A 12386-nucleotide genomic window follows, 5' to 3' on the forward strand; every position below is an offset into this window, starting at 1 on the left:
ATGGGGAGGGGGGACCATGGAGGGGACAGGGCATCTTTGGGGTGGTGAAAATGTTCTAGAATTGGCTGTGGTGATGACTGCATATGTCCGTCAATATACTAAAAGCTACTTAAAAACCATAAACTTATAAATACGTATGAAAAGATTTTTTAAAACAGGTCAGCAGATCAAATGAGTAACAGTGCAGTTGTGGGAAACCAAAGGGGCTGAAGGGTTTCCGATGGCTTCGTGTCCTCAGGGCTGTCCCTGTGCTGGGACCAGAGAGAATCTTCCGGACCTCCTTCTCCTCTTCCTCTGCTCCCAGAGGCCTGCAGAGCCTCTCCCATGGTGCATTTTTGACATACTGGCTTGTTCCTTACTGTCTGCCTTCCATCTTCCCTGGCTCGACCACAGCTCTTGGAGGTGGGGACCTCACCTGTTTATTTCCCGCTGTCTCCACCTCCAGAACAGGAGCCTGCTCCAGGTTCATTACAACCCCAGGGTGCCCTCTCTGCTACGAAGCCAGCGCCCCTGGTCGGGCCCAGATGCTCGAGGTGCGAGCAGCAGGGGAAGCCGACACAACACAGGCCAGCAGATGGAGGGAGGACGGGGCTGCTGGCCCGTGGGTTCTGGGCCGATGAGAGGGTGAGCAGGTGAAAACCGCGCTCAGAAAGGAAGTCCCTTGAGGACGGTGGTGTGAGGGGAGCAAGCAGGAGGGGGTTGGGCCGTAATCTCGAAGGTTTGGGTTCTGCATGGTTCCTTGCAGCAAGTCAGACATTCTAGTAGACGAGTACTTTTTTTTTTCCCCCTAGGCTTCAATTATGATGTTAAATTAATACTCCAGGGTGAGGCTGACTATCAGAAGCTGCAGGTCAGATCTGTCTTTTCAGGACTGTTTTCCAGATGCAGAAGGAGTGAAAAGCAGGGAGATTTTCTATGCGCCAGACACAGGATTCTGTAATAGCGTTAACTCAGTAAAATGACATGCCATTCATACATAGTAAATCCCGTAGGAATAAAATCTGATTTACGAACACTTGTTAGAAGTGAATTTATACAGAAAAAAATAAATCCTTTCTTGGAGGGATGAATTGCTTAATGTTAGGAAAGCAAATGATGAGGTGCCTGGCTCTGTTAACCCTTCAGGCGCAGTGAGGGATGGTGCTGGGGGGGGGCGGCCAGGGGAGCCATTCAGCCCAGTGCCTCACCCCCGGGGGCTCAGGTGTCCACTGGTCTGTGGGAGACGCCATCAGGGATCCACCTTCCTAAGAAGCAAAAACAGACGAGCTGGTAGGGAAAGCTCCAGCCATGGGACCTGCCGCCATGGTGACATCACAGAGCTGCTCACACGCGTGGCCCAGCTACAGCTGTGCGTGTTGGGGGGACACAGCACCATCTGGAGCACAGTTACATTCTGACAGTGCAAGGAACGGGTCTCATGGGTAATTACGAGAGTTCTTTAAAAATTGAGGAGAATAGAATGCATCGAGTGTACTAATCGTAAGCCTCTGGGGTGCTGTGTCTGTTATGTGTATAAGCACCATTGGCTGGAGACACAGAACAGAGCACTCTCGGAACCCCGAGGTTCCCTCACGGACCTTCTCTGCTGATGCTTCTCTGCCAGGAGACAACCACTGTTCTGTGTTCTAGAAACTTCCACTCATTTGGGTTTTTCCTGACCTTCCCATAAATGGAGTCCAGCTTTGCCCCATGTTCATCTGTCCATTTCCCTGATGGGGGTGATTCATGTAGCAACAAACTCTTATTGAGCACCTCCTGTATGCCAGGCGTGGAGCTTATGCTGGGGAATGCAAAAGTGAGCCGGGTGTCAGAGGGCTTGGAGCTGGAAGGTGGGCGTAAGGCGAGGTACACGCTCAATCTATGGGTGTACCCTGTAGCGTGTTTCCACACGTGGCTCCAGGAGCCGCACCAACGTTTCTGAGATGCGCCGGCTCGCTCACTGTGCTTGTGATACTGAGTAGTATGGTGATTCACCTGTTTGACGCTCTGTATGTCATATTTAAAAATACTATTGCATTTGGGCAATGGTGCAGAGGAGGGAACAGACTCAGGGAGGCCAAAACCACCCACGTGACGGATCCAAGACACACGGCTCATTGGCGGTCGGAGTCAGGACCCGAACCTGGACCGCTGGGGTCGAGGGTGCTTGGTTGCTCCAGGGAGCTCCTCCCAAAGGAAATCTGCTGCACCTACTTCATTACCCACAGGCAAACGAAATGCAAAGCGGATGCCCGCACCACACGGATCCCGGATTGAGAGAGAGACAGAGAAGACATCGACCTTCCAGTTTCCCAGTGCATGGACACTTTTGGAGGTGGGGTGGGGGGGACAAGGCAGACGCCCCACCTGTGCTGCAGCTCCCGTATCTCCGGTTCTGCCCGTGCAAGACCAGGGCGAACACCACCAGCAGGATGACGATCAGGCTGCAGAGCGCCATCACCAGGAGGAACCACCACTCCTCGTAGAACGGGGTTTCCACTTGAGCTGAAGGGCACAGGAACACAGGGTCACATGGGATGGGGACTCCTGCCCCCTGTCCGCTGCCCAGGGGTGGGGCGGAAGGATGTGCGGGGCAGCCCCAAATCGCGGGGAAGATGAACCCCACACGCCCGGCTGGTGTGGCTTAGGGTGGCCGAGGGGCCAGTTTCCCAGACATGAACTCAGGAACGACGGGCTCCTCGGCAGTTGCTCCTTCTCTGGGGGAACCAGCCCGGGCCCCTCTGGCACCCTCGCTGCCCTGTCCCAGAGCTCGCCCTGTCCTTGCCCGTCCACACCACCCTTCGCACTACGTCCCCCGATTTCATCTGCTTACGGATGTTGTCCGGGGGAAAGGGAGGAAGGACCAATGTGCCTAGACATCGTCCGATCCTCAAGTGCTCAGGCTTCCGTCCCAGATGTTCCCCCAGGGCCCCTTACCGTCTCCACCACGGCCGCCCCCCTACAACCCCTTCCGGCGGCTTCGCCTCTTCCTGACTTCCCCCCATCCCTTCTGCATATTGTCGCCAGGGAGATCATCCTCCGACGGAAACAAACAGCCCCTTCCTAAAAGCCTTCGGTGGCCCCACGTTAGCCCCGGGCACAGTCCAAGCCCGTGAGCCCCGTGAGCTGACTCCTGCGCACTCCCACCCGGTGCTGGATCCCGTCCACTCCTGCATGGAAACCTGTTGTGCAAGAGCTCCCCACTGGCCTCTGTCATACCAGGCCTCCCCAAGGGCTGCGCTGTGCTGTATTTCCTGCCTCCAGCAAAACTGAGCAGAACCACTGGCCCCATCTCTAGATACGTTTTTTGAGAAACGAATAGAAAAGGTTCATTTAAAAGTTGCTCTGTAGAAGGATACCCTTCTTGCTCATGTTTTATTCTGTTTTACTAAGAACAGAAACATGGGAATTGTTGCTTGGTAGGTGCTGGATGGCCCTGGGGTCCCAATGGTGCCTTCTACACGCCCCGCCCCCCCGCAGGGGCACTGGCTGGGAGGCACCAGACCGAACAGAACAGGAAGCCGCGGTCTGCCTCCCAGCTGCTGAAGCCCCCAGAAGACATATCTACCTTACGTTCAATCTCTCACTGGATGGGTGAAAAATGTGTGCACACTGGGGACAAAAGAGGGGAACTGACTTTGGATAACATGACGGCACAGGGTTTCTTGGGAGATGGCAGCATTTTGAATCCAAAATATATAAGTGGTCTTCAGGCTATACATTAATTGCTCCATATAATGAGCCAACAAATCCTAACTGAGCACCCAGGTGGGCCTGGAAAAGAAAGGTTGGGTACCCGCAGGTACGTGCCCATCCCCTGGGGCAGGACCCCGCAGGTCCACTGTCCGGCCGCTGCTCTGAAGGACGGAGGAAGCTGACCACAGTCCCGCCGGTAGCCGCGGCTGGCAAGGGGGTGCAGCGGGCTTCAGAGGACGGCCCAGCCGCGGGCCCCATGAACAGAAGGATGAGGGCCACGTTCTCCTGCAGGAACCAGCCTTTGCCCCCCCCGGGCTACGTGCGTGTGGAATGAAAGGCCCTGTGCATCTGGAATTGCTTTACGCAGCTTTTCCACAGAGGAACCGAGAGAGGCAAACCTTGACTTGCTTGACTGGGGTGATGCGTGCCCAGGGATTCCTTATTCTAATCTCTCTTTTGGAGGGTATGTTAAATTTTTCATAAGAAAAGTGAAGGAAATGAGAACATTTTGATTTGTCTAAGTCTTACTGTTACACAAGCCCGCGGCGTGCTGCGGCTCCTTGGCAGACCCCCTCCCGAGCTGCCAGGGCTCGAGGCCCGAGCCTGCCCACAGACACGGTCCTTCCTCCAAATTCATGGCAAAGAGGAGACGGAAGGTGTTCTTGATTTAAACAAGAGCAGTTGGCAGCTTAAACAGATCTACATGCCAGGGACGGGCAACGTGTTTCTCTTGGTCGTAGGGACGCCGTCTTGTTTCTGGACTCACCTGCACCCCTGCCTGCCCCCTGGCCTGCCCCTGGCCTGTCCCCCGCCTGCCCCTGGCCTGTCCCCCGCCTGCCCCCCTCGTGCACCCCCGCCTGCCCCCCGCCTGCCTCCTGCCTGCCTCCAGGCCTGCACTCCGCCTGCCCCCCTGCCTGCACCCTGCCTGCTCTCCGGCCTGCCCCCCCACCTGCCCCCCTGGCCTGCACCCCGCCTGCCCCACGGCCTGCGGTGGGCTGCTAGCTCCCTTTCTAAAACGCCTCTGCGCTGCTCCCTGCAATCCCTCCAGCTGCCCGGCAGATCCATGGCAGAGCCCCAGGAGGCGTGACCGCTGTGTTGGGTGGGGTCCCCACAGGGGCGTCCTCCAAGCAACCCTGGTAATGCCAGGTGTAGGCGGGGCTGAGCAGGCCTCCCCTCCCCTCCCTCCTGCCGACCCACCGTCGGGACTTTGTCTCTGCTGCTCCCTCCCCTGTGGCCTTGCTCCGTGCACCCTCCACCACCCAGACGCGTGCTCCCTCTTCCCAGAAGCCCTTCCTGATTTCCCCCCATGTGTTGCACCCCTTGCCACAGGGCTGGTGAGGATGGCTAGTTTGTCCTCAGCACCCCACGAGCTCTGGGAAAGAAACCTTGCCTCTTCCACCCAGAGTGGAGCCGGGGGCTCATGGTACAGGGTGGCGACTGGCCCAGGGCACACGTGGGCCACTCAGCCATCCCAGAGGATGCCCGGATCAGACACAACCTGGGTTGGGTGCTAAGAGACCCCACCCCTCCGCCCCGTGGCTGCTGGGGTGATCCTCACATTGTAAGCTTTGCACAAGGCTGCCCAGTAAGGAGCCTTTAGCTGACGGGAGGGGCTGGGGGATGCCTTCACCCCAGACGGCACACTGCTTAGCTCAAGCCAACTGCCCTGACTCTGGCAAGGGTCTCTGATTAGGAAAAAAATGAGACAGATACTAAGAATTGCTTCAGCGCAGTGTGGTGAGGACAGTCAGGGGCCTGGTGGTGGTGGTGGTGCGGGCTCACGCACGCTGCTCCCCCCGCACCGTGTCCTCTAGGCTGGGCCCACACCTGCTGGTGCCTACATGGAGCCTGGCGGTGTCCTTTTTCTTTGCACCCTGGCTTTAAGTCGTCCCCTCCTCCCTCCGAGGGAAGAGCTGCACCCCGAGACTCCCCTCCTCGGGCAGGGCTCCCTACCTGACACGGCTGTGGAGGGGCTGCTGGGCTCCCCGTAGCCCGCCTGGTTCACGGCCACCACCCGGAACTCGTAGGTCACTCCCTGCCTGAGCTTGTCCAGGCTGACGGTGTAGGATGTGGCGCTGCGGGGGATGTCCTTCACAAACATGTCCCAGAGCCCTTCATCTGGAGAGACGACACGAGAGCGGAGGTTAGGGCTGCTTTTCTCCTGCCTCTGACGCGGTGCCCGCCCTGCTGTGGGCTCACAGCTGCCCTCGCCCAGGGCACGTGACGTGAGAACCAGAGGTGGGGGGAGCTGCACGGGGCCGGGGGGCCGTGGGGGAGGCCAGCCCTCTCCTCACGCGCAGACTCTGCCGCGGCTGCAGGCTGCGCAGTGGCATGTTCCTGAACGTTCTCCTCGCCATCGGACCCCATCGGATCCCATCAGATCCCATCAGACTCCAGGCCTCCCTCTGGTTTCTGACTTGATGTCCTCTTCTGTTGAGGGTTTCTGGCTCCCTTCTGGCTGGCCATGCCCCTCCAAACCCCGGGATCCTGCCTCCCTGGCCCGCCCGTGGGTCACTTGCCATCCGCACACTCCAGCCAGGGTTCTCGGTTCTTTGGAGCACCTGCCCCCCATCCTAACTGGAGATGACAATCTCTCCAGCGGCCAGTGCGGCAAGGCCGTCATGGCCACACGGCTGTGGGCAGACATGTCGCTGGCCCGTCGGAGGGGTTCGGGGTCTACACTTGCTCACCCTGGGGACTCTGCCCGAACCTCGCACACCAGACCCCCCAAGAGCTTCCCTCCACTTTGCTCATCCTTTGAAGTGGCCACAGCATCCAACCTGCCCGAACCCCAGTTTGCCTTTTCATCTATGCCCTGGTGCTACCGAATACAAGTGTAAATTAGACAACTACATACTGAATTTTGAATGGATACTTGCACACCCGTGTTCATGGCATTACTCACAATAGTCAAAAGGGGAAAGCAGCTCAAGTGTCCACTGACAGATGAACGGGTAAACAAAATGTGGTCCATGCGCACCATGGAATAGCATTCAGCCTTAAAAAGGAAGGAACGCTGGCACCTGCCCCAACATGGATGAACCTTGAGGACACGGTGCTCAGTGGAAGAAGCCAGACACAAAGGGACAAACACCGTGGGATCCCATTTATAGGAGGTCCCTGGACTCACCGAAATCACAGACACAGAGAGTGGGTGGTGGGGCCAGGGGCTGGGGGGGAGGGGCTGGGGGGCCAGGGGCTGGGGGGCCAGGGGCTGGGGGGGGAGGGGGGTTATGGTTTCATGGGGATAGAGTCTCAGTTTCAGAAGATGAAGTAGCTCTGGAGATGGATGGTGGTGATGTCTCCACAACAGCGTGAACGTTCTTTATGCCACCGAACTGCACACTCAGCAAGGGGTCACAACGGTGAATTTTATCTTGTGTATTTTTTGCCACAGTAAACATATATATCGAATTTATCTAAACCCTGATGTGTAGGAAAACATTCAGAAAGTTGAAACTGAAGCCAGAAAGTCGAGATGCAGAGAGACAGAAGCCAATAGATCTGATTCTGAGGCCTCCACCAACAGGGCCAAGGAAACGCACCCAACCTCTCTGGGCCTCAACCGCAGGATGGTGACAACAAAGACATCTAAATCGTACGTCTGTTTCGAGGGTTAAACGAGGTACTATTTATAAAGTGCTTATCACAGTGCTGTACACAGAGGAACAAGTGCACGGCACGAGTATGTATAAGCCCGATCTCGAAGGAGGTGCTTTGGCAAAAAGTGGGCTCAGGGCCCAAAATATTCATTGGAAGGACTGATCCATCATGAATTATAGTTTCTTTTACAGGCACAGGTAGGTGATCTTTTAAAAAGAGCAGGAGATCAGGAGAGGAAAGGCACGTTTGAATACGCACGCACACGCACAGACAGGTTCCTGGGGAGCCGGGGGTTATCTGGTACCAACCTTATTACGCACCTCGGAACGCCAGATACGCTCAAGTGGATTAGCCCAACAGCACGCAGAAGGAAAATTGCTGGTGTATAAGTCTGTATTTGCATAGGATATAGAGTTTGCACCCATTAAGTCCTTACAGCCACAGGTTAATGAAGGAGCGGATGTGAATGAGATTTTAAAGGTACAAATCTTTGCACAGGCAGAAAAAGAGCAAAATGATTATTTATTTCTAAACAGTCACGGTTACATGCATTTCTCACCAGGGTACCCATTACCACTAGTAAGGTCAAAATGGCAAGCGGTATCTTCAAGTCTCCCCGCTCCGGCCCTAACAGACGGAGGTTTGCACACGGAATGATTGTTGTCCAAGATGTTCACTCAGAGCTTTGCACAAGAATGATCGGGGAACAACGGGCACAGAGAGTGCGTTTTCTCTACACGAGCCGCTCCCTGTGCCTCGGGAGCCCCCGTGGCCCCGTTCTCCTCTCCACGGCCTCCCGTCCATCCACACACTCATTCCACAGATGCTGAAGTGCTCACTCTTTGCTTGGCCCTGTTCCATCCGTTGGGGAATAGGTGAGATTTCTGTTCAGATGAGCAATTCACAGTCTAAGGGTCGGGGGTGGAGGCAGATCAATGAGGTCATTCCTCCCTTTCAGACTCCTCTTGACGTCACTCCTGCACTCCAGCAAGAGGTGCCTGCTTCCAACAATGGACTTTCTGAGCACTCCTTCCCATTTACCTGTCCACATCACTGGGCCCTCGAGTTTTCAAGAGTTCAATAAATATCTATTGATGTGATCCATCTTCCCATCCATCCATCTCCCCTCCCTCCCTCCCTCCCTCCTTTCCTTCCTTCCTTCCATCTCCCTATCCACCCATCGCCCCATCCATCCATCGCTCCTTCCTTCTTTCCTTCCTTCCTTCCTTCCATCTATCCAACTCCCCATCCATCCATCTACCCACTTACCCTTCCTTCCTTCCTTCCATCCGTCTGTCCATAATCTACCCCATCCATCCATCCATCCATCCATGTATCTCCATAGCCCTTTGCAGGGCCTAGCACAAGCAGCTTCTAGTAAATACCCACCACCACCATTTTATTTAGCACTTACTATGATCGAGTCACTGTTCTCGGGGCTTTAAACGTTGACTGAATTGTGCAGTGTTTTTCCTCTAAGAAGGTTGCCAAGGGGCTCCTGGGTGGCTTAGTCAGTTGAGCATCTGACTCTTGATTTCGGCTCAGGTCATGATCTCAGGATCATGAGATCAAGTCTCTCGGCAGGCTCTGTGCTATACAGAGTCTGCTGGAGATTCTCTCTCTCCCTCCCCCTGCCCCTCCCCCGGCACTCTCTCTCAAATAAATACAATCTTAAAAAAAAATAAAAGGGTAGATAATTTTATGATGTAAAAGAGACTAAAAAAAATAAAGGCTCTTTTAAAATGAATGTTGCTTAAACCATTGCAATTAAGGGACCAAGCATGAGAGGTATTCTCAGACTGTTCTGAGTGGGTTTGAACTCTTCTGGAGTGGGTTCTCTGAGTGTCTTTTGCATTAATGTTTCTGTAATGCTTTCCTGCTACCGAAGAAAAAAATTATTTCCCCTTCCTCTGCCGTCACCTAAAGGCCACATTTTATTTTAAGTGCTCTGTCATAGCTCCAGGAATTGTGTGCATTTAAAAAAAATTTAAGGGCGCCTGGGTGGCTCAGTTGGTTAAGCGACTGCCTTTGGCTCAGGTCATGATCCCGGAGTCCCGGGATCGAGTCCCGCATCGGGCTCCCTGCTCGGCGGGGAGTCTGCTTCTCCCTCTGACCCTCTTCCCTCTCATGCTCTCTGTCTCTCATTCTCTCTCTCTCAAATAAATAAATAAAATCTTTAAAAAAATTTAAAAAAATATTGATACAGAATCTCAACACAGAACAATTTATTTAGTGATCCGTTTACACTGAAAAATGTTGGGGGCGGGAGAGTCACAGCAAGAGAATTTCCTTCTGAGCTAACAGAAGAAAACGTTCTCGTTTTTATTTTGCTTAATTTTTCCTTGCCAAAATAGTGCACTTGGCATTTTAGACGTCGCTTGTAATTCACTGGGCAATCTGTCTACACTAACATTTCCATCGTGGTCCTGAGTGGGTAAGAAAAGCCGGTCAGCTGTTGAAGCGTCCACTCTGTCTCCACCGCGGATTGCTTTTCTCATTTGTATTATGCTGCTAAATATCTCAATAAATCAATGATGGAGAAAAGTATCTCTCCAAATTAGGGGGAAAATAACATTACAGAACTATTAGCTATAATGAGGTTTGTGCAACTGATTTTCCACGCACTGGGATAATCCCCGGCGCCAGATTCCCATCTCAGTCAACACGTGGGAGGCACGCAAGCCTTTGCATGTTCTACAGGCCGTTCTGGGGATCCGACTCAGGTAGCCCTCAGACCCCAGGTGAGGCTCGCCCCCCGCTGGGAGGCTAGGGGAACCCCAGCCTGGCTTCCCATCCCCATTCGGGGAGCTCCTACATCACCCTCCTGGGAAACCCAGGAGGGGCTGGAAGAGAAGAGTCAAAATGTCTTCCAAAGCCGCATCCCTGACTGCCGGATGCCTGGTGCAAAGTCCCCTGCTGGCCCCACAGCTTTGAATGTCCTGGTTGACCTTCAGGCTGGCCACCTCCTGATGTCTGTGGGAGGGGGGTCCAGGGTGGGGAATGAACCCAAATCACATCTGTGTGTGGGGCCTGCCCCCCACCCTGTCCCCGTTCCTGGATGCTTGACGGTATACCTGCCTGGACTCTCGTTCCCCCCAACAAGGCAAGCGGGTGGGACACCGCTGAGAGAGGAACTTTGCACATGTTCCTAAAGGGATCCCAGTGATCACACACCCCAAATCCTGCCGGCCTCAGGGGAGGCGATGAGAAGCCACATAGACAGTCAGCCTCCTCGGCAGTTGGGTGGTTCTTTAAAGAATGTGAGCTCTTTGCTTTGTCTTCACTGCCTTCTCTCTGCCCTAAACACGGGGAAGAGGCTGATAGTAAAGGTTCTTGAAGAAAGAACCCTTTTGGGGCACCTGGGGGGGGGGCTCAGTCGGTTAAGCGTCTGCCTTCGGCTCAGGTCATGATCCCGGGGTCCTGGGATCGAGCCCCGCGTCGGGCTCCCTGCTCAGCAGGAAGCCTGCTTCTCCCTCTCCCACTCCCTCTGCTTGTGTTCCCTCTCTTGCTGTGTCTCTCTCTCTGCCAAATAAATAAATAAAATCTTAAAAAAAAAAAAGAACCATTTTCCCACCTAAACAGGCCTCACGGCCTCAAAGCCGACCTGCCCACAGCCGACAGAACGCGTCAGTTCCCATCTTACAGCCCTTGCCTCTCCCCCGCCCGGCGGTAGGAGGCACATCTGCTCCCAGACCATGTCTTAATAAACCTGGAAACATGAACACCTCTCTTCTGAGTTGAGACGGAGCCTGGCTCAGGCACATCCGCGGGTTGCTCAATTTATCCCTCCAACGCCCGGAACGGAGCTGCGTGCTGCAGGTACTCAGACAGACGCCAGGCCAACACAAAAGTTTGATTTCACAGACAATTAAACGGGGTCTCCATGCTGAATGAAACTGTCACTCACAGGTCCCAGATTTCTGGTTCCACTAACTCACGCACCCAACGACGTGACTGTCAGCTTGCAGCTCGGAGCAAATGGAGGCCTGTCAGCTGATTGTTCCTTAAACACTGCCTTTTCTCTTTGCGGCAGTGGTCAGTCTCAGTCCGAAATCTAACTGAAGCACGTGGGGCTCAAACACGAGGCTAAAGACCTTTGAGGAAAAAAAAAAATCACCTTTTATCTGATCTGGCTGAAGGCAGGAGACAGATGAGGTGAAGGTCTAGAAGCAAAGGATGTGCATGCCCCGAAGGGGGCGGGCGCGGGCCAGTGTGAGGAGGGTCGCCAGGCCCGGGAGGGTCGGACCTGCAGCAGTGGCCTGCCTGCCGCATTTGCCAACTTGGGGATTTCCATGGATTTTAAACCTTTGGAAAAAGGCTGATTTTCTTCTTTGTTCAACCGAAAAGTCCCAGGGCCAAAGACCAAAAATGAACAAAATGAGCGGGGAGGGAGCTGGGAGACGCGGATGCGGGTTGGGGGGGCTCGCGATCAGGGCCGGGGACCCAGGCCCTGTCCTCCTGCTGACCAGCTCTCAGCTCTGGGCTAACGACACTGTTTGTGAAAGAGGCCGCCTGCACCGGGTACGTCCTAAATATGAATTTCATGGCTGCTTCAGAGAGGAAAATACATTTATACTTCCTTTATGCCATTCCAGTCTATTGTGTAAATATGTAAATTCAGTTTCATGATCTACACAATAAAATGCCTTGGGACAATTTGTGTAAATAAATCATCTGCATAAGCCCACTGCATAGTTTCCAAGGCCTTCCAGGGAACTTGGCAACAGTGACTTGGAGGAAACGTACGCACAACCAGAGACGTGCATCTTTGGCGAGGCTGCCCTTGGGTCCGCGCCCACTGACCATCCTTCCCAGGAATAAAGAGTCTGTGTTCCAGCCCAAGATGCTAATCTCATAGCTGCTGCTGGGTTGTCTGCACGTTAGGGCAGCAATGGGGCAATCCTGCAGAATTTGCAAGGGGTTACGGTGAGGATGCAGAAGAGGAAGGGGTTGCATTGCCACCTGCCCCAGCCCACTGGCCACCTCGAGGCACCAGCCACCAAGCTGACGAGCTGCCTGCCTCCCGGGTGCAAGATGGAGATTTGTCTGGGTGGGAAGATGGCAGGCCGAGCAGACTCGGGGGGGACCCGGGGGCCACCTAGTGCAAA

The 12386-nt window shown here is 54.5% G+C and overlaps 1 protein-coding gene across 1 annotated transcript in view; it reads right to left on the minus strand.

Annotated features, from left to right (window-relative positions):
- Positions 1-12386, minus strand: part of SDK1 (sidekick cell adhesion molecule 1) — an 876702-nt gene that overhangs the window by 13591 nt on the left and 850725 nt on the right. Inside the window, exons 41-42 of the mRNA XM_088017186.1 lie at positions 5629-5793; positions 2347-2484 (exon numbers count right to left, since the gene is read on the minus strand). Of these exons, the coding sequence (XP_087873312.1) occupies positions 2347-2484; positions 5629-5793 (303 nt within the window). The remainder of the gene's footprint in view (positions 1-2346; positions 2485-5628; positions 5794-12386) is intronic.

The sequence above is a fragment of the Eumetopias jubatus genome, unplaced genomic scaffold (assembly GCF_037043125.1).
Source record: "Eumetopias jubatus isolate StellerSeaLion01/CBP00866 unplaced genomic scaffold, mEumJub1_p1.0 scaffold_12, whole genome shotgun sequence".
Taxonomy (NCBI): Eukaryota; Metazoa; Chordata; class Mammalia; order Carnivora; family Otariidae; genus Eumetopias; species Eumetopias jubatus.